Source organism: Triturus cristatus, chromosome 2_2, assembly GCF_964204655.1.
Source record: "Triturus cristatus chromosome 2_2, aTriCri1.1, whole genome shotgun sequence".
In the NCBI taxonomy this organism is placed as follows: Eukaryota; Metazoa; Chordata; class Amphibia; order Caudata; family Salamandridae; genus Triturus; species Triturus cristatus.
Genome location: NC_140582.1, coordinates 721,044,680 through 721,071,370, shown reverse-complemented (window position 1 = coordinate 721,071,370; position 26,691 = coordinate 721,044,680). Strand labels below are relative to the sequence as shown.

The following is a 26,691-nucleotide window of genomic DNA, read 5'->3' as shown; positions in this document are numbered from 1 at the left end:
GACATACCTTCAAAACACTTGCAGACACGCATAAATGTCTGCAACCTGGTGATCCGTGTTATAGTGGGTCAATCTGGGTACACTTACCTAACCTTCAATGAAGGAGAAATGGTTCCCATAGCTACAAATCACACTTGGACACAAACGCTGAAATGCGCTTTGCTTCTACAGAAAAAAATACTTACAGCAGTACAGACCGCTGTAGTAAGAGAAAAAGCACTGGCTCAGGGGAAACGAATAATTGTCGTAACTCCGGTACAAGCCTTAGAGGCTGCTACAAAGGCAAGCATTCTTAATGCTAAAGCCTTATATCCAAGATGGAAACAATGGGCTAATTCTCTCAATGCAACGGATGTAGAATACAGATATGACCCTTGTCTAAAAACACAAGCATTCCTGCAATATGAACAAGAATATCCTCTACCAAATGAAATAATGACTCTAGATGAGTATGAATATATCATTTATACTGACGGATCTGCTCAGCCGGCCGTAGGAAGTAAACAACAATACAGTGCCACATGTGCGCTTGTAAAGGGTCGTATGCAGGACAGGAAGTTCCATCCCAGCGATACAAAGACACAGTCTCTAGGAGACTGCACGGCTCAGCTGGCAGAACTTAGAGCCCTTTTACTGGCACTAATAAATATGGATCGAGAATTCCCCACACTGATTGTGTGCGATTCTTTTTACTGTGTCCAGTCTTACAATGAATATCTTCACTACTGGGTCAAAATGGGTTTAAAGACTCAAAAGGTTGCACAATCAAGCATAAAATGCTATGGGAACAGGTAGCTGAGTTGAAAAATGAACTACCAAGAGCTCATGTGATACACACGCTGAGTCATCAACGTGATGGCATTCACGTTAAAGGGAATTCATTGGCTGATGAAGCTGCAAAGGGGGTAGTACAAACTGCTGCCGTAGCTGCAATCACTCGTGCAAAAACGAGAATAGACGGACAGATAATGGTAGCTATCACTGCTTCATGCAAAAACAGCACAGACTTACCGAAAGGCTTTCCACTTAAGTACTCCTGCAAGTTAGATGCAAATAACATTCTGTTAGACCTGTCAGCCCTTTGGGTGGTCCCTCCTCATCATTATTTATTTTGTCCCACTTTTGCCTCAAACCCTGTTTGAATTTTTCCTTTTTGGGAACCACCAGACTTTTTAGTGTTGCTGCAGATTCAGGGAGCCATTTTAGCTACCCCTGAAACTTCTGTCTGAGGGCCTGGAGCACAAAATGGTGGCCACCTGTGACATCACCAGCATCCACTGGAACCTACCAGCACCTTCCAGAACATTCCAGGAGATTCCAGAACTCTGTGACAGTTGGAGACCGTTTAGAATGTTGGGAGGATAAGAGAGGCAGTTAGCAGTTGGAGCTGGCAGTTGGCACCTGACTGGTGAAGAGAGAGGAGCACAACAGTGAAGGAGGAAGGAGTGAAGCAGCAGGGGTGGAAACTTGTGCCTGGAGTGGGGTCCATAAACCCACCCTTGATACTTGTCCCTACTGATGGATCCCAGCCTATAGCCCTGTGTGGGAAGAAGACAGAAGAAACTTATCCTAAGGACCTGGACAGCAGGAACAGGCCTTAGAACCAAGAAAACAGCAAGATTCTGACCTGAAAACTGGTTTCCCTGGAGTCCGGCGTCGAGTAGCCTGAGACCTGGAGCCCGAGGTGGAGAAGCGGCGCTGACTGAAGTAGCAGACGTTGTACCCGGAGCCGCCTGAGGTCGTGAGAGGGCGCCGACGGAGGTCGTGAGGAATACCAGAGGTCGAGGAGGAAGTGAACCGAGGTCGAGCGAGCGGCGTCATCGGAGGAGTGAAGTCCGCCCTCCGGAGTCGTCGGAGAACGAGGTAGAGGAGCACCGGAGGTCGGGAGTGAGGATCGCACTCCGGAGTCGCCCGGAGCCTGTGAGGAGTAGCACCGGAGGTCGGGGGTGAGGATCGCACCCCGGAGTCGCCGGAAGTCGACATCGAGGCCAGGCCGGCTGACGTCATCGGAGCCGAGGGCGCCATCGGACCGGAGCCGCCCGAAGTCGACATCGTGAAGAGACTGCCCGACGCCGTCGAATCGGGGGTCGAGATAGAACCGAGGCCACCGACATCGGACCGGAACCGCCTACCGGCGTCGTCAAAGAACTGACATTGTGCCGAGGCCGCCGAGACCGAACCGGAACCGCCTCACGGCGTCGACACGACTCCAGCGGCGTCGGAACATCAGAAAAAGGGCAGTAAGTGGAGTAGAGGGCGCCTAAGGCCCTGTGGAGACCTGAGAGACTGCTCTAAGGGGCTAGGGAGGTGCTGAAACCAACCTGACTGTGCAAGGGGTGAACTGGGACTAACCTAGAGAGGTTGTGTGGAGAGAGAAAGCCAGGGCACTGGTATTCCCCCCTTTGATCTACCTCAGCTTAGGCCTCAGCCTTGTCTCAGCCAGGGAGTAGCCCCCCCTCAAGCCTTCCACAACCCTACAAGCTGTGCCTGGGCCAAATCAGCCCTTAAGAATTGAAGTGTCATCTGATTACATGAGTGTGGCTGTATACTTTTAATTATTTATTGGGGGTACTGTATTTATTGAATTTTTACCTATTTATTGCTGCACTATATTTATAGGTCCACAGGACTCGATGGTGTACAATATTTATTGGTACAGTATTTATTGCCTCAAAGTATTTAATTGTCTGTATATATTGCACTTGTATTTATGCCCTGTTATTTATGATCACCCCTATTTATTTCATCAAACAGCCAGTATTTATTTGACCTGCACTATTTAAATTTGTATATTGTGATTGTCTTATTTATTTTTCCAACCAGCAACTAAGAGAAAAAGATAAAGAAGAATATTTTCATAATTTTTACGGTGTAGAGTCGTTTTTGGAACGGATGCACGCATGGTTATTGTATGGGTATATTGTATGCTTAGCACTGCGCCTGTTTCCTGACCACTCGAGCCAAGCTACCACAGTGTGTTCGGGGAGTCCACCACCACCCTGCGGAGTGGGAGTGGGCGTTTCCAACATAAATTGGTGTTCAGCGGTGGGATAGAGCTGTGCCTACATATACTCAACAATAACTGTGGGTAGTCCATAGGCCTACACCGGGAGTTTTCTCAAGAGCGGCCTTCCTAATTGTGGGTTTTTGTTTTTTCCAAATTTACTCTGGTGGTGGGAGGAGGTATTACTAAAGGTACCACCCTACATTGTTACTGCACAAAACCTGTCCTCTAACCTGAGTGGGCAAGATGGAGTTTGTACTAGAGAATCTAGAAACGTACACTGTGGCCCAACTCAGGGAGTTTTGCCAGCGGGAGGGGGTGTACTGTCCCCCAGGAGCAAAGAAGGGTGCACTCCAAACCAGCTTAAGGGCTTGGGGGGAGGCACGCCGAGAAAGCAAGGCTGAGGAGGAAGACAGGGATGGAGAGCCTGACCCCGAGGGGGCTGAGATGTACCAACCTGAGGTGGGGAACCTGTCAGCAGGGCCCAGGACACTTTCTAGGAAGGGCAGCACTGTCTCTAGCGGGGGCTTATCCAGCGTGGAGTTAGCAGATCGGAGAGAGAAAAGACAGCTCACATGGGATTTAGCAAAGCTGGAGAAGGAGAAGGAGGAACAGAGGTTGGCTCATGAGACGGAGAAGGAGAGGATGGCTCATGAGATAAGACTGAAAGAGATAGAGCTTCAGATCCTAAGAATTGGGGCACCAACTGTTCCTAATGGTGGCAGCAAAGACCAAGAAACCACCAGGGAATCCAAACCTTACCTGCCAAAGGACATAGTAGCTAGCTATGGGGCGGGTGACGACATCGCCAAGTGGCTAGCAGCCTATGAGGTCTCGTTGAGGGCCCATGGGGTTCCAGTGAAGTATTGGGGAGGAGGATTGTATAGGTACATGCCTCCAGCTGGTAGGGATGCTTTATTGGCCCTCGAAGAGGAGGAGCAGACCCACTACCCCACCATGAAACTGGCGCTCATCAGAAAGTTTGGACTAACACCTGAAAAGTACAGACAGAAGTTCAGGGGTAGTCACAAACTGGGCACACAGAATTGGGTGGACTTCCTGGACTATGCAAAGAAGGCACTGGAAGGTTGGATTCAGGGCAGTGAAGTAAGGAACTACGAGGAGCTGTTTGACCTAGTACTGAAGGAACACCTACTCGAGAAATGTTTCCCTGAACTGCGGCAACACCTGGTGGATAGCAAGCTGACCAGCCCCCGGAAGCTTGCTGAGGAGGCGGACATTTGGGCTAGTACCCGGGTGTCCACAAGGGGGACTGGAGGGGATACTCAAAAGGCCGGACAGGGCGCCCCCCAGAAGAAAGAAGGAGGGGAAAAGAAAAAGGAGTTCTCCAAAGGCCCCCAAAATAACTTCCAAGGGAAGGGAACAGGATTCACCTCTAAGGCTAACCCACCCAGAAACCCTAATCCTGGCCAGAGTCAGCAGCCAAGGGTTGTCCATTGCTATGAGTGCGGTGGCGTTGGACACTATAAAGGAGATCCGAAGTGTCAGAAACGATCACCCCCTCCCACTGGAGGAAAGCCCCCCGGAGTAGCTAGTGTAGTGCTCGGGGAGGAGATGCCCTTAACTAAGGGAAGGGAGTGGGCGGGTGTCACTCTAGTGTCCCTGGGAGAACGGGAGATGGTTCCTAAGATCCAGGTGCCCGCAAATACCGCAAAGTATGGGCAGTGGATCACCATCAACGGCCAAAGAGGGGAGGCTCTGAGAGACACAGGAGCCAGTATGACTATGGTGCGTAGCCAACTGGTGTCTCCAGAGCAGGTAATTCCCGATGTACTCCACCCAGCCGCGATGGCTGACGGCAGAACAGGTCACTATCCAGTGGCCGAGGTTCCCTTTGAATGGGGGGGGGTTGCAGGTTCACTTCGAGTTGCCGTAAGCCCTGCCGTGCCAGTCGATTGTCTGCTGGGCAATGACATGGAGCACAACGCTTGGAAGGAGGTGGAATACCGGACTCACACCGAGATGCTGGGTACACCTGACTGGGCCTGTGTTAGCACAAGGTCCGAGACTACCCGAAGAGGGAGTTCATTCCGGCTGGAGCCTGGAACAAAGGCCCAGCCAGCTGCCAGTCAAGGGAAGAACCGAGGACAGGAGGAGCCTGCCTCGGCGTCTCCACCCCGTAGGACGGATAGGCCACCGGAGGTGGTGGACCAGGAGTCTGCGGAGGGGGACGTTACCAACCTGGAGGACCTACCCATCCCGGCCGAGTGGCACGTGGAGGGAGGCCCGTCCAGGGAGGAATTCTGCCAGGGCCAGAGGGAGTGCCCTACCCTTGAGGGGCTGAGGCGACAGGCCGAAGCCCAGGCAGCAGGGAACGTTGAAGGGAACTACAGTGTTTACTGGGAGGATGGCCTCCTCTACAGTGAACCCAAGGCACCCCTACATGGATCGTCACGAGCCTTGGTAGTTCCTCAACGTTATCGAGCCTTCCTTTTAGAGTTGGCTCACGAGATACCATTGGCAGGACACCTGGGGCAAGACAAGACCTTCGCCCGTCTTGTCCCACACTTTTATTGGCCTCAGATGAAAGTGTCGTCCGATACCTACTGCCGGACATGTGTGTCTTGCCAAGCCAGTGGGAAAACAGGGGTGAAGCTGAAAGCTCCCCTGGAACCACTCCCTGTCGTTAGCACCCCCTTTGAAAGGGTGGGCATCGACATTGTGGGTCCATTAGATCCACCAACTACAGCTGGTCACAGGTTTATCCTGGTTCTGGTGGATCATGCCACACGGTACCCAGAGGCAATACCTCTGAGGACCATAACAGCACCTGTTGTGGCTAGGGCCCTGATGGGAATCTTTACCCGAGTGGGTTTTCCCAAGGAAGTTGTGTCCGACAGGGGGACCAACTTCATGTCAGCATATATGCGGGCAATGTGGAAGGAGTGTGGAGTGACCTACCGGTTCACAACTCCTTATCACCCCCAGACCAATGGTCTGGTGGAGAGGTTTAATAAAACCTTGAAGGGCATGATCAGAAGTCTGCCTGAAAGCCTGCGGAGGAAATGGGACGTCCTCCTACCCTGTTTACTTTTTTCCTACAGGGAAGTACCACAGAAGGGAGTGGGCTTCAGCCCCTTCGAGCTTCTGTATGGGCACCCTGTACGCGGACCTCTTAACCTGGTGAGAGACGGCTGGGAAAGAACTCCCAGAAAGCTCCCCCAGGATGTGGTGAGCTACATGCTGGCCTTCCGGAGCCAAATGGCTAAGTTGTGGAAGCAAGCTTCTGACAACTTGGAAGCCAGCCAAGCAGTGATGAAGGCGTGGTATGACCACAACGCTCACCCGGTGGAGTTGGAGCCTGGCCAGAAGGTGTGGGTGATCGAACCCGGAGAGCTTAGTGCCCTCCAGGATCGCTGGTCAGGACCCTTTGAGGTGTTGGAGAAGAAGGGTAAGGCTACCTACTTGGTGGACCTGAAGACCCCTCGTCAGCCCCTGCGGGTGCTGCATGCCAACCGCCTCAAACCCCACCACGAGAGGCCCGAAGTCATCTTGATGATGGTGACTGACGGAGGAGAGGACGTGGAAAGCGAGCCTCTCCCTGATCTGTTTGCGTCTCAAGAAAAGGATGGGTCGGTGGAGGGAGTGATTCTCTCCCCATCTCTAACTCCTGAACAGCAGGAGGACTGTCGCCAGGTCCTGGGGCAGTACTCTTCATTGTTCTCCCTTGTCCCGGGTAGGACTCACCTGTGCGTCCATGACGTGGACACAGGAGACAGCCCACCTGTGAAGTCCAAGATCTACCGGATGTCAGACAAGGTGAAGGCCAGCATTCATAGTGAGGTCACTAAGATGCTGGAGCTAGGAGTGATTGAACCTTCTAGCAGCCCCTGGTCCAGTCCGGTGGTGTTAGTACCAAAAGCTGCACCACCGGGTGCCCAACCAGAACTGAGGTTCTGTGTGGACTACCGGGGACTGAATTCAGTGACAAAAACTGATGCTCATCCGATCCCTAGGGCGGATGAATTGATTGACCGGCTGGGAGCTGCCCAATATCTAAGTACCTTTGACCTTACTTCGGGGTACTGGCAGATCTCTTTGACTGATGGAGCAAGGGAAAGGTCAGCCTTCTCCACGCCCAATGGCCACTACCAGTTCTGTGTGATGCCCTTTGGGCTCAAGAACGCACCTGCCACGTTTCAGCGCCTGGTAAACCAGATCCTCACCGGAATGGAGAGTTTCTCTGCTGCTTATCTGGATGACATAGCCGTCTTCAGTAACAGCTGGGAGGATCACTTGCGTCACCTGCAAGCTGTTCTCCAGGCCCTGAGACAAGCTGGATTGACGATCAAGGCCAGCAAGTGCCAGATCGGGCAGGGGTCGGTAGTGTACCTTGGACACTTGGTGGGTAGGGGAACGGGGCAACCCCTCCAGGCGAAGATCGAGGCCATCATGGCCTGGGAACCCCCCAAGACACAGACTGAGGTCCGAGCATTTTTGGGCCTCACGGGATACTATCGCCGCTTCGTGAAGGGGTACGGTACCATCGTAGCCCCTCTCACGGAGCTCACGTCCAAGAAACAACCTCGACGGGTAGTCTGGACGGAGGCTTGTCAGCAAGCCTTTGAGAAATTGAAGAAAGCCATGTGCGAGGCCCCGGTCTTACGGGCCCCAGACTTTTCCAAGAAGTTCATTGTCCAGACAGATGCATCAGAACATGGCATTGGGGCAGTGTTATCGCAACTCAACGAAGAAGGCCTGGATCAACCCGTGGTCTTCCTATCCAGGAGACTACTTCCCAGGGAACAGAAGTGGAGTGCAATAGAGCGTGAAGCCTTTGCAGTGGTATGGGCTCTGAAGAAGTTGCGGCCATACCTGTTTGGCTCGCACTTCCTGGTTCAGACCGACCACAGACCCCTTCGTTGGCTGATGCAAATGAAGGGGGAGAATCCCAAGTTGTTGAGGTGGTCTATTTCCCTACAGGGGATGGACTTTCAGGTGGAACATCGGCCTGGAGTGGACCACGCCAATGCAGACGGTCTCTCAAGGTATTTCCGCCTTAGTGATGAGAACTCCCAAGGGGTTGGGTAGCTCTCCCCACTTTCAGCTGGGGGGGACGCGTGTTAGACCTGTCAGCCCTTTGGGTGGTCCCTCCTCATCATTATTTATTTTGTCCCACTTTTGCCTCAAACCCTGTTTGAATTTTTCCTTTTTGGGAACCACCAGACTTTTTAGTGTTGCTGCAGATTCAGGGAGCCATTTTAGCTACCCCTGAAACTTCTGTCTGAGGGCCTGGAGCACAAAATGGTGGCCACCTGTGACATCACCAGCATCCACTGGAACCTACCAGCACCTTCCAGAACATTCCAGGAGATTCCAGAACTCTGTGACAGTTGGAGACCGTTTAGAATGTTGGGAGGATAAGAGAGGCAGTTAGCAGTTGGAGCTGGCAGTTGGCACCTGACTGGTGAAGAGAGAGGAGCACAACAGTGAAGGAGGAAGGAGTGAAGCAGCAGGGGTGGAAACTTGTGCCTGGAGTGGGGTCCATAAACCCACCCTTGATACTTGTCCCTACTGATGGATCCCAGCCTATAGCCCTGTGTGGGAAGAAGACAGAAGAAACTTATCCTAAGGACCTGGACAGCAGGAACAGGCCTTAGAACCAAGAAAACAGCAAGATTCTGACCTGAAAACTGGTTTCCCTGGAGTCCGGCGTCGAGTAGCCTGAGACCTGGAGCCCGAGGTGGAGAAGCGGCGCTGACTGAAGTAGCAGACGTCGTACCCGGAGCCGCCTGAGGTCGTGAGAGGGCGCCGACGGAGGTCGTGAGGAATACCAGAGGTCGAGGAGGAAGTGAACCGAGGTCGAGCGAGCGGCGTCATCGGAGGAGTGAAGTCCGCCCTCCGGAGTCGTCGGAGACCGAGGTAGAGGAGCACCGGAGGTCGGGAGTGAGGATCGCACTCCGGAGTCGCCCGGAGCCTGTGAGGAGGAGCACCGGAGGTCGGGGGTGAGGATCGCACCCCGGAGTCGCCGGAAGTCGACATCGAGGCCAGGCCGGCTGACGTCATCGGAGCCGAGGGCGCCATCGGACCGGAGCCGCCCGAAGTCGACATCGTGAAGAGACTGCCCGACGCCGTCGAATCGGGGGTCGAGATAGAACCGAGGCCACCGACATCGGACCGGAACCGCCTACCGGCGTCGTCAAAGAACTGACATTGTGCCGAGGCCGCCGAGACCGAACCGGAACCGCCTCACGGCGTCGACACGACTCCAGCGGCGTCGGAACATCAGAAAAAGGGCAGTAAGTGGAGTAGAGGGCGCCTAAGGCCCTGTGGAGACCTGAGAGACTGCTCTAAGGGGCTAGGGAGGTGCTGAAACCAACCTGACTGTGCAAGGGGTGAACTGGGACTAACCTAGAGAGGTTGTGTGGAGAGAGAAAGCCAGGGCACTGGTATTCCCCCCTTTGATCTACCTCAGCTTAGGCCTCAGCCTTGTCTCAGCCAGGGAGTAGCCCCCCCTCAAGCCTTCCACAACCCTACAAGCTGTGCCTGGGCCAAATCAGCCCTTAAGAATTGAAGTGTCATCTGATTACATGAGTGTGGCTGTATACTTTTAATTATTTATTGGGGGTACTGTATTTATTGAATTTTTACCTATTTATTGCTGCACTATATTTATAGGTCCACAGGACTCGATGGTGTACAATATTTATTGGTACAGTATTTATTGCCTCAAAGTATTTAATTGTCTGTATATATTGCACTTGTATTTATGCCCTGTTATTTATGATCACCCCTATTTATTTCATCAAACAGCCAGTATTTATTTGACCTGCACTATTTAAATTTGTATATTGTGATTGTCTTATTTATTTTTCCAACCAGCAACTAAGAGAAAAAGATAAAGAAGAATATTTTCATAATTTTTACGGTGTAGAGTCGTTTTTGGAACGGATGCACGCATGGTTATTGTATGGGTATATTGTATGCTTAGCACTGCGCCTGTTTCCTGACCACTCGAGCCAAGCTACCACAGTGTGTTCGGGGAGTCCACCACCACCCTGCGGAGTGGGAGTGGGCGTTTCCAACACATTCCATATACTCAAATTCCAGGAGTGGGGGATAAAGTAATACCTAACATGGATCGCAGATTAGGTTTGATTCTAGCTGCACACGAAGGTCTAGGTTCTGCACACACAGGGCTTACCGCAACTGTTTCTTTACTGAAGCAATGCTATTGGTGGACAGCATTAACTAAACAGACAAAGAATTTTGTCCTAAATTGTGACATCTGCCAGCAGATGATGGGTTCCACCGTGGCACGTCCAGCGCAGACACCATTACTAATATTAGACAGACCACTCGCTTGTGTCTATTTGGACCACTGCGGCCCCCTACAATTGGATGGGGCTTACAAGTACATCTTGGTAGCAGTGGATTCATGCTCTAGATTCCTATGGGTATGGCCTTAGCGCTTGGCAGACTCCCAAACTGTTATAAAACATTTGCGAGTCTTTATAGGGACATACGCAGTTGGCATACTACATTCTGACTGTGGCCCCGTGTTTAGCTCTAGGGCTTACAAGGAAGCCATGGGTAGTTTGAGTGTTGCATCGTGGTACTCCTCTCCGTACCATCCAGAGGGAAATTCGGTTGTGGAGAGGAAAAACCGAGACTTAAAGCAGTCATTGATGGCAAGATTATTAGGTTTGGGTGGTAATTGGGTCATTCACTTATACAGGGTCCAACAAGCCCTTAATATGAGGTCCTATTTGGGATGAGGATGTGGGTACCTGATCTCGATTGAGGAACATTTGACATCAATAAACGTTTGGCGGTTTTACAGGATCTCAATGAATTCCAGGCAATACAAAGCAACGTGCAAGTAAAACGCACTGCCACTGGGGAAGTCAAATCGTTCATGGCAAGCCCTGTCTGGATTCCAAAAGTCAGAAATATGGTCAGAGAAAAGATTGAGGGCAAAACAGAATTTGGGCCATCATATAGAAAACCTGTACCTGTCCTGGCTGTTGAAGGAGCAAGAACAGTACTTCTTCTGCCGCTTGCTGGCAAAAGAGAAAAGAGATTTGTCTCCATTGATTTGATCAAACCACACTATGTGGCGATACTGAATAGTAGGCCTCGTGGGCTCCTGGATAGCCGACGCTCTCCTCTTGCAACCATACAGGAAGTTCAGACAGTAAGACTCATAACATTTGAAGAGTCACCAATACGAAATGATGGAATTTCCAACAATGAAATGGAACTAGTTCCTCTTGAAACATAACTTCAAAACACAAATGGAAGAAACATTTCAATTTGGCCTTAAACTGATATCTACATCAATATGCCTCTACAGGAGGTGTCTGCCAGTTCAACAAAACCTGCTGAGGTACCAAAGTTAGATCGAACTGCATCTGGCAACTTCATCGATTTTGATACCTTCTCTCTTCTCTCTTGATCCCAGTGAACCAGAGACAACGCCAGCTCCAGTTTCCCGTAAGCAACAACTTCATGATTTCTACACTTTTCTGAAAAAGACTTACTTAGTATCACCTTGGCTCCAGCTCTGAATAATAACTGGAATATTGTTTTTTCTGATCTGGATTGGCCTAGTGGCTGTTTTTTGCTTACTCATGATTGGAAAATACCTCCCAGAACGCTCTGCAGTATCAAATGTGAACTTGGTCTTAAAACATCATAAACAAAGAGACCTGTCTTTCGTGAACATTACAGCTGTAGCTGCAACGAGGTCCCTTTGATGTCACTGTGCATGCCTTTGATTCATTCCAAGACTGGACCAGGGCTAGTGGTATCTATAAATCAAACACGAGCTTCCAAGATGCTAATTTCCTAATTAGTGATTTTCTAATAGTGAATGTGAATCTGTAGGAAATCGTAGGTTACATACATTCCAATTTGTGATTCCTAAATAGCAATTTCTACGGATTCACTATTTGGGAATTGAAATTTTGGAATTTCATACATATGGGCCATAATGTTAACAAAAGATGTGCTTACCATAAGTCGTCTTAACCTTGCATAACCGTGAGGAGAAGCCCGAAATGCCACCTTTCCCATGCCGTATTCCTGTTGGCCAACCACTAGAAGACATTCTTAGGGAGCATTTACATCTGTGTGAATTAAAAAATATTATGTCACATTATCTTCTTTCCTACATGTGCCATGTATCTTACATTTTTTATAATCTTACTTGTTTTGACTGCACGCTTCTGCGGTTGTAGAATATGTATAAAACTGACATCGGATTGTATCTGTGCAATGCTGCTGGCATTCTTTATCTCCTGAAACATAGATTTTTCCCAAGTCCGTTCCGAGAAACTCTGCATCCGTGAGAACGGGCAATGGACACACTGAAAGCACAAAGAGAACATTGTGACATGTAGATTGACTATTACTTTCATAATCCATAAAAAGGTTCAAATATAAAATCTTAAATTCTTGAAAATGCCTACTTGCAGTGGGTATTTTGCAGCTTAGTAGACTGAAGCCTGACAGGGTATTTTCTGTAATTTGTGGAGAAGTTGGAATACCAGTCCTCGAGGTCTTCAAATAACAAAGGTTTCTAAGAGAAAAGTATGAAACCATTGCATAATTAAGTAAAATCACAGCATCATTATTGAATACAGCTCTATCAACACGCAACTAAGTTACTTTCCAATGGAATTAATTAAGAACTTGTCTAAGGGATCCATTCATATAGTCACAGTAGGTGACAGTTAACCACACATTAGCTAAAAAAGAAAACAAATATACAGTATTATAATCAAACACACCCCTTTCAGGTCATTTATATCTGTATTTTCTATTATATTCCTCTGTGAATAGTGGAGTGTGCAACATTTTATTTAGAAAGAAATGTCCAGAGTGAGAGAACTCTACTGAATTGATTTTTCATAAGTTGCAGTTGTACTTATTTATTTACTTACAGTTTTTAAAAAGTATATTTGTTTTCCACCAAGAACAACATCACCACCTCCCAATACATGTGTGACACCCTGGCGGACTTCTTCCACAACAAGATTTCAGCCATCTATGAAAACTTCAAACCCCAGCCCTCTATTGGCGACAGCATCAACCTGCTCACACCCATAATCCCAAACCCCGAACGCCTGCTTCCCCACTGGGACCCTCTCACTACTCAAGCTAAAATCTCCATCATGAACTCTGTGCACTTGGGAGCACCCACAGATCCCTGTCCCAACCACATTTTCAACCTTAGGAGCAAGACGATTGGCAAAGAACTCAAGATAGTCCTGAACACCTCCATCACCTCATCCTCCATCCCTGAGGACTGGAAACATGCTTATTGATGCTCCTGCAGAAGAAACCATCCTCTGACCCAGCAGAAATAAAGTACTACCAGCCCATCTCCCGCTCCCTTTTCCAGTGAAGGTTCTAGAGAAGGCAATCAAACAGAAACTCCCTGAACACCAGGAACACAACAACCTTCCGAACCCCTCTCAATCCGGATTCTGCACAATCCACAGCACAGAGACAGCCCTTATTGCTGCCAACAACGACAAAAGGTCCCTCCTGGAACGCAGCGAAACGGCAGCCCTCATTCTTCTGGACCTGTCAGCCACCTTCTACACTGTCTCATCACATCTTGATCAACAGACTTCACCACATCGGAATCCAAGGAGATGCACTTAAATGGATCGCCTCATACCTCACCAAAGAAAACATCGAGAATCTGTCTCCCACCGTTCACCTCGGAACCCAAGAAAATCATCTGCAGAGTCCCCCAAAGGTCGTCCCTCAGGCCCATCCTCTTCAACACGTACATGACCCCCTGGCCAACATGGTCAGATCGCACAGACTCAAGATCATCTCTTACGCTGATGACACCCAACTCATCCTCTCACTGTCAGACGACCCCTCCACCACCAGAGCCAGCTTCCACAGATGTACATCGCTGACTAGATAAGTGACAACTGTCTCAAGGTCAATACGGACAAGACGGAAGTGCTCTTCTTTGGGAACAACACCTCGCCATGGAACAACGCATGTACAGACATTACAGAACTCAGTGTCTTGACTCATCCTCAACCTCCCCAAGATGGACCCACATCACACACCACCTCAAGAAGCTACACAGGCTCCTGATCCAGATAAGATGGCAGTTCAAGATGTTCACCCACGCATACCTCAACAAACATATGACTTTCCACCAACTGACCAGACACCTATACTCAGCCTCTCTCTTCCTCGTAGACAACCCCGGACCTGCGGAAGCAACAGCAGAGGATGCTCCTACTCACACCTGCTGGCTAAAGCCTTGAATGACCTTCCCCTGCAGCTCAGGACTGCCTCATCGATCCAGCAATTCAGGAAAGCACTCAAGACCCGGCTGTTTGAAGGAACAGATCACCATGAAGCAGTTAGCAACTCCAGTGCCTTGAGACACTCACAGGTGCTTTGCCACGCTTTACAAATCCCTGAAAACTGAGTAAAGGTCATCCAGGAAGGACCTAGATACGAGGGCAGGAGAAGGAACTAATACCCAGAGGGTGAGAACCATACACCTGGGCAACACACATGATCAAGAGGACCAGGTAGAACATGCAAACTGAATTGGCAAACCAGAATTGAAATATGCCCACAAGAAAGGGACCACACCCTGACAGCAAACATTAAAAGCCAGAACCAAGAATATCACTGTTGTAGAAAGCAGATTTATTTATTTTGGGGTTTTATATAGCACTAGCTGGATCCGAAGGTATCAAAGTTCTTTACATGTTATGAGGGTACGTTTCACTGGAGTACTGTTGCACACAGAGAGAGCTTACTCCAGAGCACCACTCTCCGACAGGGATGGCCAAGAGGCACCTGATGTCAATGAAGATATCCAACACCATTCAGAGGGAGACATATGCAGTCATTTATTCACCAGTTACCCCCAATAGGAGGCCAAGAAAGACATCAGCTTAAGCATTTGATAGAGCAGGGGCACAATGCTAGGGACAAGGCCACCATTCCAACTAGGGAAACCACACATCCAAGTGATTCATCATAGATCCCGGAACCAAGTGGCCACCGCCCATAATGCAAGGGTATGCCAAAATGGCTGGGACTGTAATTACCCAAAAGAGACTCAGAGTCCACCAAGCTACAAAAACGTACACGTAAGGACTCTCAATTGCACACAAAGGAGGCCAAAGTACAGGGATGATGCCCAGAGGAGGAATGCTCATTTATTCAAGCCAACAGGGCAAAAGGCACATGTGCTTGTTCTGCAGAGAAGGCTATGGGCTGCTCCACCACTGAGTTAGGGCCACAGAACCATAGTAGATGTAAGCCTCCTCATTAGCAAATGAAAGGAGAAAATATGTATCAAATATGGAGCTATGCAGAAACTTCCCTTTCCACGAGCTGCAGTGCTGTAAGAAAGAAAGGCAGGTCACTCACAGTCACCATTGCTAATCCCATAATCACACTGAATAGCTTCAAGTGATTTAAGAAGCCCATCCGGCATTAGTGAAAGTCAGGCAAGAACACTTAAGGAATCCAAGCCACTCAAGATGACCCTCGGGACTTGTCATGTCACTGACATGCAATTCTCTGTGACCCAATGCACAGCCATCTCAATCCATAGTAGGGAAGAAGAAGACAAGGTTCCAAAAAGAATATCTTCACCAACCTCATGATACCAACTATAAGGCCCACAGGAACGTTCACACACTCACGTCAGTTATATTTAACTTTTGTGACATACCCGTTGATTGTTGTCAGCAAGTGTCTCGCAGTGGATAGTTTTGGTTCTGAATCATAGTGAGAGTGTGTAGTTATGGTAGACTTTATGATGGCTTCTTCTTCTTGTACTTTTTGAAAGCGAGAGGAAGATGTGCTGTTTTATTTGAGAGATGATTTCCAATGTTCAAGATTTTATGTTTGAGATATGTTTTTGCTTATATTGTTTTCTTGTATAAAGTCAATATTGTGATCATATGTATGGAAAGCTGTATATGTATCAGAAATAGGGTTTAAACAACATTGTAAATACATTATTAAGGATTTTCTGGAATAACCTTAACTCAAAACAACGTATATCACATTTCAATTAACAGAATACATAACACTAGATTGCAGGTTTTTTTCTTTCCTATAAATGTATTTAACCGTTAGAGTCATTTAGGATTGCAAAAATATCGAATTGCCATTTGATATAATTCCTCTTACCTTTGTGACTGCACTTTCCATTCTTTTGTTAGAAATGTAAAAAATAAGCAGTTTGGATAGTAGGTGCAAATCTTCCGGCATGTACGGATATCTGGAGCAAAAACACTTGTAATATTATCTCCCGAAAAGTCTCTGTTCTGAAAAATGTCTGACATGCAGCCTGTAAAAAAACAGAAAAACAGAACTGGTAAACCAGTGCTTCATACAATGATCATTCTTAAAGATTGTATGAGGGTTAGACGAATTTCACATCTTTGATTGAATTCATAAGAATATTTGCTAAAACATAGGTAAACACATTGCGCATACTTTAGACTCTAGCATTTAGTCGTCCATCATGATCCCTGCCACTCGGGCAGAGGACCGTCCACTTAATGTGGTGATCCTTGCCTGTGTGGCAGAGATCTGTGGTCTAAATGGAGCAGGGCCACGATAGTGGAACCCTAGGCTTTACTCTTGACCCCGGCCCCCCTCGTTCCTCACTTCAAAAGATAAGCTCATTTGCATATTTCCACTTTTTCTCAATTAAGAAAAGGAAACATCTATTAACACCTACCAAAATTAAAACATTAGCCCCTTCATTAATAGGTTCTCATTGAGACTTTGATAACTGTACACCCTATGGGTGTTCCTCAACCCCATCTGGCCCTGGTCAAAGCTGTGCTTCGTTCCCCAGCAAGACAATTCTACTAGAAGAAAATTCCGTCATTTTCCCCCAATATTGAGAAATCTATATTGGCTCCACACTGAGATGAGAATCAGATGCAAATTCACTCCAGTGGTATCTACCTAAACAAACCCACACATATTGTCACCTTGCTAACCATCTTAGAAGATAAGAAGGATTCAAGAATAACATCATCTTCGCCGAAACATGCTACCTGTCTAACCTTTGTTGCTGTTATTGGTGAGTTTGTCAACCTTTTTATATTCTTCTTCTGGTTCACAATATCGTTTTGTGTTGAGAAAATGAGATCTCAACCTGGCCATTTCTCTTTCAGGAAGTTGTTAATAGGCCATCTTGTATTCCTCCACTTCAACTTATTCTGATCTCTGATGTACGAGTATCAAAAAGTGTGTTTTTCTTTTTATTGCACTTTTATGTATTTTAACAGATGTGAATTAAAGTTTTCTGACAGACCTCCGATGTTTCTTACTCTTAACCTTGTGTCATTTTTTTTTTTTTTTAATTTTATATAGCGCAAACTAGACCCGAGACTTCGGGTATCAGAGCGCTTTACATGAGCACCAGCTTCGTTAGAAATGGGCACATTAATTTTTGTTCGGCATGGGGAGATTAAGTGATTTGCCCAGAATCACAGGATGTTGAGTGTCGTAGCCGAGACTCAAACCCGGGTCCCCAGCTTCGAGTTCGAACGCTCTAGCCATAAGGCTACATCCTCATCCTATCTAACTTTCTATGGTCCATGTTATTATGCTATGTGTAAAGTATAGTAATACCTAATTGAGACATTAAAGGTATTAAACATTATAAAATACACTAAACAAAGCTGGTATGTGGGCACAAACATATAACAAATGTTTAATTAATAATTTATTTAAAAGGCAAACCACTCCTCAGCGTGACTCAGAATACTGTCCGTTGGTATCCACGTGGGATAGGTGCACACAGGGAAGCTACTAATGAAAAATATACAGGGTAGATCTACTACACAAATCTACACGAAAGGTAAATCAACAAAACTATTATATAGTCAGAAGAACAGATTAATTATAGTCTTAAACAGGTACCTGCCAATAAAGGGTAGGAGCAATGAGAAAATATTAATCTGCAGCATTCAGGACTTGTAGAAGAATCAATTCATCAGGAAGCAAGGTGGCTCAGTATGTTTACCCCAAATTAAAGATGTTATTTATTGTATATGTCCATATAGTATCAATGAAGCGTCTCTACAACATATGACTGCATAAGTAGTCATACAGGGTAGATGTACTGGCATAAATATAGCACTCCATCATAATCCGTGCTAAAATGTTATAGAATTTTTACCATATGAATTATCTGATAAATAAAACATTCATATCTCATTAATTAACTGTTGTAAAAGGGATGTGTGTGAAAGATGAGCGTGTGTGAGATGACTGCAATAAAATAATGAATGTTTTGAATACCATATTTTCTCAAGGCCGAAAAGAAACACATGAAGTATTTGCATTTTTAATTAGATTTAGAATGAGAGATTAGTAGTTACCAGCCGTAGAAAGTCCACAAGCTTTTTGGGAGAATCCAGAAACCACTTTCTCAAGGAATCGTATTTTTGTGGGAGTTCCTCTTAAAGTGTATTTAAAGTAGCATACTTGCCTAAAAAACGGAGATCAAGAAATAAATATGTCCATATGAATAATTCACAACAATATTTGCTTGAATATTTAACGAACTGATAAATTATTTTCAAAAGCAATCTTAGAAAAGAACATGGTGATCTTTGAAATGATCTGCTGACGTTTTATTTTGGGGATTGCTTAAAAAAAAAAAAAAAAGGAGTTTGGAGCAAAATCTGCATTTAAAAATTAATTATGACATTACTGAGTGTACTAGGCAAGCACTAGGGTTTCACATCCACTTTAAACCCAATTATGAAAGTGCTGCTAACTGGAAGGACAGGAAAAAAAGGTTCGTTGTCATTGTAGTGCACATTTGTTTCTCTTTATCCCTCTATGAAAACATATCAGGTATTTTTGGAGCTACAACCGTAAATATTGTGAACCTTCTGTTAGTTCTCAAGTGGGTGCAGAATTACCTGGGGATTCACTATTTTTGCTGGTTAGTCTCCAAATTACCAAGCTGGGAAAGAGTAGACGATGAAAAGAGCAGTAATTAATTCACAAACTAACAGGGAGTCTACGTCTTCTCAGAACTAAAGACAACTTTCTGCTCGAAACACCAACATTTAAGAGGACGAAACACTCAGTCAATCAATCTCTGGAAGTATTGCAAAGGTCAGAAACTCAATTTCACTAGTCAGCAGACCAATTTAATCCTTTGCCATCTTTAAAAAAGATCTGAAATACGTTTCCATCTCACGCGCCAGGCCTACCCTTCAGTCAATGTGTTCTATTTCTACATTACACTCCATGTAGCTATTTGTCATTTGGAAATACTTGTGTACTTTTTCATCTCTTACTGTACGTTTTTGGCGTGTATGTAGCAGACACAACCAAACACCACATTTATTTAATGATTAAAAGCAAATAATTGCTACTATCTCCATTTGGCTCTGTACATTTGTAAAGTAGACCTACGTGTGGTAACCATGCATAGCTGCTACCTTTTTGGGTGCTCACTCAGACACCTTTGGCTCATCTCTGCTCTACATAAAACAATTAGTAAATAAATAAATACATTACTGGCTCGGGTTTTCAATACACTTACTAGCTCAGTTCCTTATCTGGTCCTTATCACTTCATTTGAAATATGGTAGAATAAAACAGTGACAATTTTCGTAGCAGTTTGGTACCTGTTTTTGCACACTCAGCACTTTTTTTTTTAACATTCAGCGCTTTCTTTTACTCCAGCATATTTCTAGTTATACTGTGGAGCACAAAACCTGAACAAGCAAGCATAATTTACATGAACATCACTTCGGTAAAAGTGACATCACAGGCGTAAGCTATATTCCACCTTCAGCCCCCCAAACCTTCCTATTTGCTGCTGTGAAGCAAGGGGAAGAGAGGGGATTTAAAACTATGGAAAGTAAGCAGATCTACTAAAGCTTTTGTTAACTTATGTCCCTGCTGCTCCCTTTAGGACCTCTGAGGCCAAGTGCAGCAAGGGAAGTGCCAGGGTATCAACAGAATAGACAGACATAGAAACTTCTGCCCCCATATACTCTAGTTCATGTCCATGACTATTTACGACCCTCCCAAATTAACATTTTAGTCTGGGGATCGGTGGTATCAATTGCATATTACACGAACAGATCGAATGCTTTTAATCCAGGACACGGCGGTCATAATGAAGTGTGACATTGATCACAAGCCTCTACTTTTATTTTTCGAACCTAAGTACTTTATCGTGAACATTGTTTCACATCTATCAGTTGACACTATGAAACTGATCTCTAGTATATAATAGAAAAGGGCTGATGTGGAAACGAGTGATTTCGGATGATGTTCCTCCTACTCGATGCAAGCATATTCTTAAGATACTGGAGCGCTATTGGACTAACCATAGGGATTCTCACATTAACAGAGCCCTGCATGCAAACCTGGTTGAAGCTTTCTTACCCTTTCTGACCTGACCTTCTGTTCTTGAATGGAAACAACCTTTGGTGTGACTGCAATTGCCATGAAGTCAACACTTGTGTAGCTTCTGAAATGAAAGTTAGATGTTCATACGGCATCAAAGCTTAAATATTACCAGGCGCTGTTAGAATGTAAAAGGGTGAGGGTGGACAGTCAATGAGAAAAGATTTTGGAAGCCTCAAAATGTAAAACCCCAGGACATTTTGACAAATGGTCTCAAAAATACATCGCACTTATCCCTGAGGACCACATTAAAAAAAAGCCTCATATTTCTCTGATCTGTTTACCGATAATAGTCGTCCTATTTTGACCGAAAAAGGAGGCATGGGGGTTTTGCTAACGTCATTGGTGATTGCACAAAGAGAAATATGTGTGGTTCAGTCTCAAAAACAGTGCAAGGGCACCTGGCCATGATAAGATTCCTGTCAACTTGTAAAAGTCAGAATCTCAGATTTGGGGCCATTTCCCCCTGATCCTAATGAATGCTGTTCTGTAGGGTACCCCGGTATCTCCATCTTGGTTTGGGACTAGAATGGTTCCAATACACAAGAAAGGCTGTCGCAAAGATCCAGCTAACTACCAATCAGTCAGCCTTATGGGCTCATCATTATATGTCTTTGGCAGGCTGATGCTCACAAAGTTTGAATCTTTGATAAATGAGAATGATATTTCCTCATATTGTCAAGCAGGTTTCAGGAGAAAGCTAAGTACAGTTGGTAAAGACTTAGGTTTTACATGATACCTAAACAATATATTTCTCTTTAAAAATAACTTGTTTTTGGTCTTTGTGGACCTTTAGTCTGCATTTGATAACATCTCAAGGTATATGTTACGGCCTTCACTGTCAAAGAAGGCACCTCCCAGTGCAATGTTAAATACACGGCAACAATTATGCCAAGATTCGCTGGGGCGTGGATGGTGAAACCACTCAACCACTTCCAGTGAGGCAAGGCATCCATCAAGGGTGAGTCATACCTAAAAATGTGTTTACTTTATACATTATTCAAGTAGTGGTATTCTTACAATCATGTGTTAATGGAGCACCAAAGCTTGGGGGTACGAAAAGCTCAACATTCTTGTTTGCAAATGAAGCTTTACTAGTCTCCCATACTCTAGTTTGGAAATGAAAAATCCACTGGATAGATTTTTTAGTCTTTTGTCATCAGTCGGGGCTAATAATCAAAAGTTTAAAAACAAGGTTCAATCACTCCACATGAAACTTGAATAATCTTTATTTAGGTAACAAGCCACTTTAACAGGTGTCTGATTTTGATTATGGAGAACTCTGTTGTAATTGATGAAGCCACAACACGGTAACACTTTTAACATCAAGTTTATTCGGGAATAATGTAGTCGGACACAGGAGCCACCTCCATACTCTCACCTGGAGACACCATTTGAGTACTCCACAGAGAGCACGGCTATGACCTCCCATCAGTACATTTCAAGAGTTGGAAGTTCTACCAACTCAAACCACTAAACATAACATATTATCTCTCTTTTTTATAACAGACCATACACAGTCCAAAACCCAGCTCAACAGAAATACACAATAATAAAACCCCCCTAAGAATGACCTTCAGGGTAATACTGTACCAAAACCCTATCTAAAGAAAAGATACACTAAAACAATTTAAAAAAACTATATCACAAAATAAACACAGGAATGCCCATGATCTCAATTTCCATGGTATATCCTTCTCACGTGTAGACCTTTGTAGTTCCAAAACAGTGGATCTCTTTTTAGAAGCTGAAAACCCCACTGACCTCTCCATGTTTGTTGTGCCATGACACCCATCCCTAGTCCCATCCTGTAGTTTTACATCTTTACTGACATTCCACCAATGCCCATCCTGAACCATTACAGTGTTACCACACACCTTCTGGACAGAAACTGAATCACTATAACCCAATTTCCCTTTCCTCACAAAATTAGCTTTCTTAGCGTGCACCACTTCACCAGGGGGAAATACTTGTTTTCTGGTAGGCATTTTTACATCATACCTGTCTTCCATTTTATTCTGTTCTTTTTCCACCGTGTTTTCTTGATCAACACAGCTCCTGACTTTGTTCTGTGCAGCTTTAGACAACCGTAGGGGATACAGTATAGATGTGGATTGACGCCCTCTAAGCAACTCGAAAGGAGGCACCTTGGTGAGTGAATGTGGCATGGTTCAATAAAACCACAGCATAGATTTCATCGCCTCCTCCATGTCATAGCCATTCGTTTTTATCCCACTTTAAAAATTCCACCACAACTCTATTAATTCTTTCCAATAAACCATTAGATGGCAAAGCAAGCTCTTTAAATGTTTTACCCCTGATTCTTTCGAAAACACTTTCATTTCATGATTCCCAAACTGCACTCCATTGTTTGACCGTAACGATTCCAGGAAACCCTCCCTCATGAAAATGTCTTTCAGGAAATGTCCAGCATTGTTAGCAGTGGGATTTGAAAAAAAACAAACCTCAGGCCATTTGCTATGGTAGTCCATTAGTTCAAAAGCATAATGCAAATGATAAGGATGAAAATTAAATGGACCGGCAATATCAATGACTACTTTCATTAATGGCCTCTCAGGTAAGGGTATGGGTTGTAAAGGCGGTGTAACTATCTTGAAACCCTTCTCGGATCTCCTGCACACAATGTACTCTTTCACAGCCAACTCAATATCACTATCCATAGGCGGCCACCGATAGTGAGCCCTAATCCTTCTTTTGGTCATTGTTGAGCCCAGATGGCCATCATGAGCATTGTTCACCAGTATCGTTCGTATAGCGTAGGGTGGTACACACTAATCACACCTCATCACCACTTCCACTTCATCCTCTAAGGAGGGGTCATCTTCAATTTTGCAGAATGGTTGGGTATCAGAACACTAATTTCTTTCTTTAGGCCATACATTCACAATGTATTTGTTGACGGTTTTCAACACTGTGTCATCATCTTTGGCCTTCCTTCATTTGACCTCACTACATGCTTTCATCTCAACAACATCCACACTTGCTATGAAGCAGTCTTCCTTGTCATCTTCAGGATCTACAGTATCCAAATCATTGACCAGTAACCTCCAGAGAATGTGGGTTCTCATGTTTTCGATTTTGTTAGTGTCGAAGGCTCCCCCCTCTAGCCAGAGGAACACGTGTGCATTAGTATGTGCATGCCATTCATAGCAATACTTGCTAAGTTTTTTCATCTGTGTAGGGTAGTCAGTTTGCATGTGCTTTAGCGGCAACTCCATGGTAGTAAGGAACTTTTTAAGGGACTTACATTTAGCTTCTAAAGATCAAATAATATTAGATTCTACTCTAATTGGGACATGGGACTAAGTGAGCCTGATAGTCTGTCAATATCAGCTCCAGGGCAAAGATAACTACAATTTATGCAGAAACAAGGAACAACTTGACAACCACTGGCCCTCTTTAGTCAAGCACAAGCTACACCTAATCTCCAAATTTTACCTAATGTCTGAATTACACCCTATATCACACCAAGGGCTCATGTGTACCATCTGTATCAACCAAGTGGTCCAAGGGAATTACACCTCTCACTCCTTTCAGATACCAACAGTATTAAGAAACCAGTATCTCTGGAAAAACCCTTTTAGACATAAAAATAAGATCAGGGTGCTCGCTCTATATCACACCCAGGGCCTATGCGTATCATGTGTGTCATGCCCAGTGGTTCAAGTGGTGAGGCCTCACCCCTGTATCACACCCATGAAGCAATCGTACTGACTGTGTTGAGCCCAGTGGTCCAAGCGACAAACATCCTTCACCTTTCTTAGCATGCTGGCTACTGAAAAAGGATAACGTCCGCAGGATCGCCTTCAAGACCACCTTGCAACTCCTCAGTTCAGACACATAAACTAGGCAAAAAGTCAGATTTCTGTCAGTGTCAGGGCACTCAGGTAAAACTTTTATGCTTCTTCCTAGTTTTCCATATGCCAAATGCTGGGACTAAGGATCAGATGTAGTCTCTTACCCAATTGACGGAGGCTTCAGGACAGATCTCCGCACTTTAATTCAGCAGAACCCTCAATCAAATGTGACATCTGCTCACGATCCTTGCATCACTGATGTGAATCCGTCAGAGCGGGGTCCTTTTCTTCGGCTGCAGTTGGGTTCGAAGTGCCAATCTCTCCTATCTGGCTTGACAGAGGGATTTGGCAAAACAGAAACAGTTGGTTTAATCAAACACTATGGCCGGGAGCACAGTTATAGAGCGGGCCTGAAGACTGTCTCAAAGTATGATTGTTTTGAGTGTCTTTATATACATTTCTTGAAGCATCATGAAACAATTCATTGATCCTTTTTTGAGAGAGAAATGTAGTCCTAGTCATAGAGCCATAAATTATTCCCACCTGATGAAAAAGGCAGGTATGTCTCAAACTTGCGTGGGCACAATGAGGGCCAGTGGGTAACATGTCCAGATGTCTGGCAAGGGAAGTGTGTGATCACTGTGTGTGCTGTATGTGCTGTATGTGCTGTGTTTTGATTGGTTGATGGTTCCTAACTTCATGTGACATCTAACGTTATGGTGCTTTGGGAACACACTACCCTCCAGCCATGGGTCAATGTCCGTGGGGCACTCCCTCCAAAAAGAAATACTGCATAAATGCGCTCCCTGCTGCCTAGTGGGATTTCTGCCCCCTCCCCTGGTGGGGGCAGATTAGGGGTGAACACTCTTATTTGTTCCCCGTGAGACAGAAAATCTATTGGGTCCAAGGTGGCGGGAGCACAATCCCATGCTGCAGGGCACCACTCAGAAAAATTGCTGCATAAATCCTTTCCCAGATGCGTAGTGGGCTTTCTGCAGATTGGGGTGAATAGCCCTATCCACTGCCCGGGGGGACTGAAAGATTTTTGGGCCCTGTGATGGGGGTTCACTCCCAGGGGGCCGCTCTCCCCCAGAAATGATTAATGAATGCAGTCCCTGGTGCCTAATGAGTTTTCTGCCCCTGTGGGGAGAGAATGGGGGTGAATACCCACATCCACCCTCCCAGGTGGGCAGAAACTCTATTGGGCCCCAGGGTGGAGGCAATATGGGCCCATGCCGGGGAGTGCTCCCCTTAATAAACTATTGCATGATTGCAGTCACAAATGAATTTCCTTTATTGCATGATTTGTTCAAAACCTTTGCAACAGTATATAAAAACAGAGGTCCTTTGCTAGGTGCTAACTTTGACAATAAAGTTAAAAACATCATTATGTCTTTAGGTACTAGCTTTGACAGTGGAGTTAAGAACAACATTAAAACCTAAAGTCTAAAAGTTCTTTAAGTTTTAGCTTAAACAGTTGGGAATTAAAAAGGGATCATTGTGACATAAAAGCCTCTATTGCCTGATGCACAGCCCATGATACTCAGCGGATTATGTTTATTTGAAGAAGAGAGTTTGGCATCTTCCAAATGAAGGGGGAGAGGTTGAAGAAAACAGTATAGACAAGTAAACTCCTCTTGTGCCGTGCATTGATTGGAAGTCGAAAGCATGTCTGTTGGTGGATGACCGGAGGCAAAAGGCTCAGTGAAGGAGAGGAGACAGGTTACCTGACTGTCCATCGTGTGCACATCTCGCCTCCTCTAGCTTCTTAGTGAAGCGATCCATAAATCTGACCAAGGCATAGTTTAGGGTAGTGTTCAAGGGGTCAAAACAAGCCAGATGCTCTCCTCTGCAGGATCTTATATCTTTTGCAATACAACCCCTTTGTAGCAGGGCCCTTCTATCTTCTAAGAGATTAGGACACAGGCATATTACTTGTATTAGTTAGTTATAAACTTTATTTCGGTTCTTTTATAGACCATAAAAGTACATATACAATACAAAGTACATTACAAATAAAATGCCAAAATAACTGTACTTTCTTCCACAAAATAGAGTCATTACTAAGGATGAAGGCATAAATAGTGCAAAATACACAGTGAATCATTACTGGTCCAGACAATGTCTCAATTTAACAGTTAATTTTAAAAATTCATTCATTTGGAGGATACTGTCACTATGCAACAATTGTAGGTACATTAATGCCGGTCTGATTTGTGTAAAATCAAGTTTTTTTAAAAGAGAAACCAAATAGCGCTTGCGAGGGAATTCATAAAATTTACATCAAAATATAAAATGCAGCATATCCTGCGGAGACTTCCCGTCGCAGCCGCAGGGTGCTGCCAAATTATTAAAAATATCGGTTTTTGGTCTGATCAGCAAATGATGAAAAAGATTTAACCTAAACCTTGTCAGCAAAAATTTTTCATGTGAGGTCAG

The 26,691-nt window shown here is 45.4% G+C and overlaps 1 protein-coding gene across 3 annotated transcripts in view; it reads right to left on the bottom strand.

Annotated features, from left to right (window-relative positions):
• The window catches only part of LOC146862709 (plasma kallikrein-like), a 640,898-nt gene that overhangs the window by 386,418 nt on the left and 227,789 nt on the right, over window positions 1-26,691 (bottom strand). For all 3 annotated transcript variants that reach the window (XR_014978168.1, XM_085641979.1, XM_085641980.1), the window contains 5 exons: window positions 18,379-18,488; window positions 16,166-16,325; window positions 12,439-12,548; window positions 12,177-12,336; window positions 11,984-12,096 (listed from right to left, as the gene is read on the bottom strand). Coding sequence is in view for 2 of the 3 variants with exons in the window: in XM_085641979.1 (XP_085498105.1) it covers window positions 11,984-12,096; window positions 12,177-12,336; window positions 12,439-12,548; window positions 16,166-16,325; window positions 18,379-18,488 (653 nt within the window). In the remaining variant the exon portion in view is untranslated. The remainder of the gene's footprint in view (window positions 1-11,983; window positions 12,097-12,176; window positions 12,337-12,438; window positions 12,549-16,165; window positions 16,326-18,378; window positions 18,489-26,691) is intronic.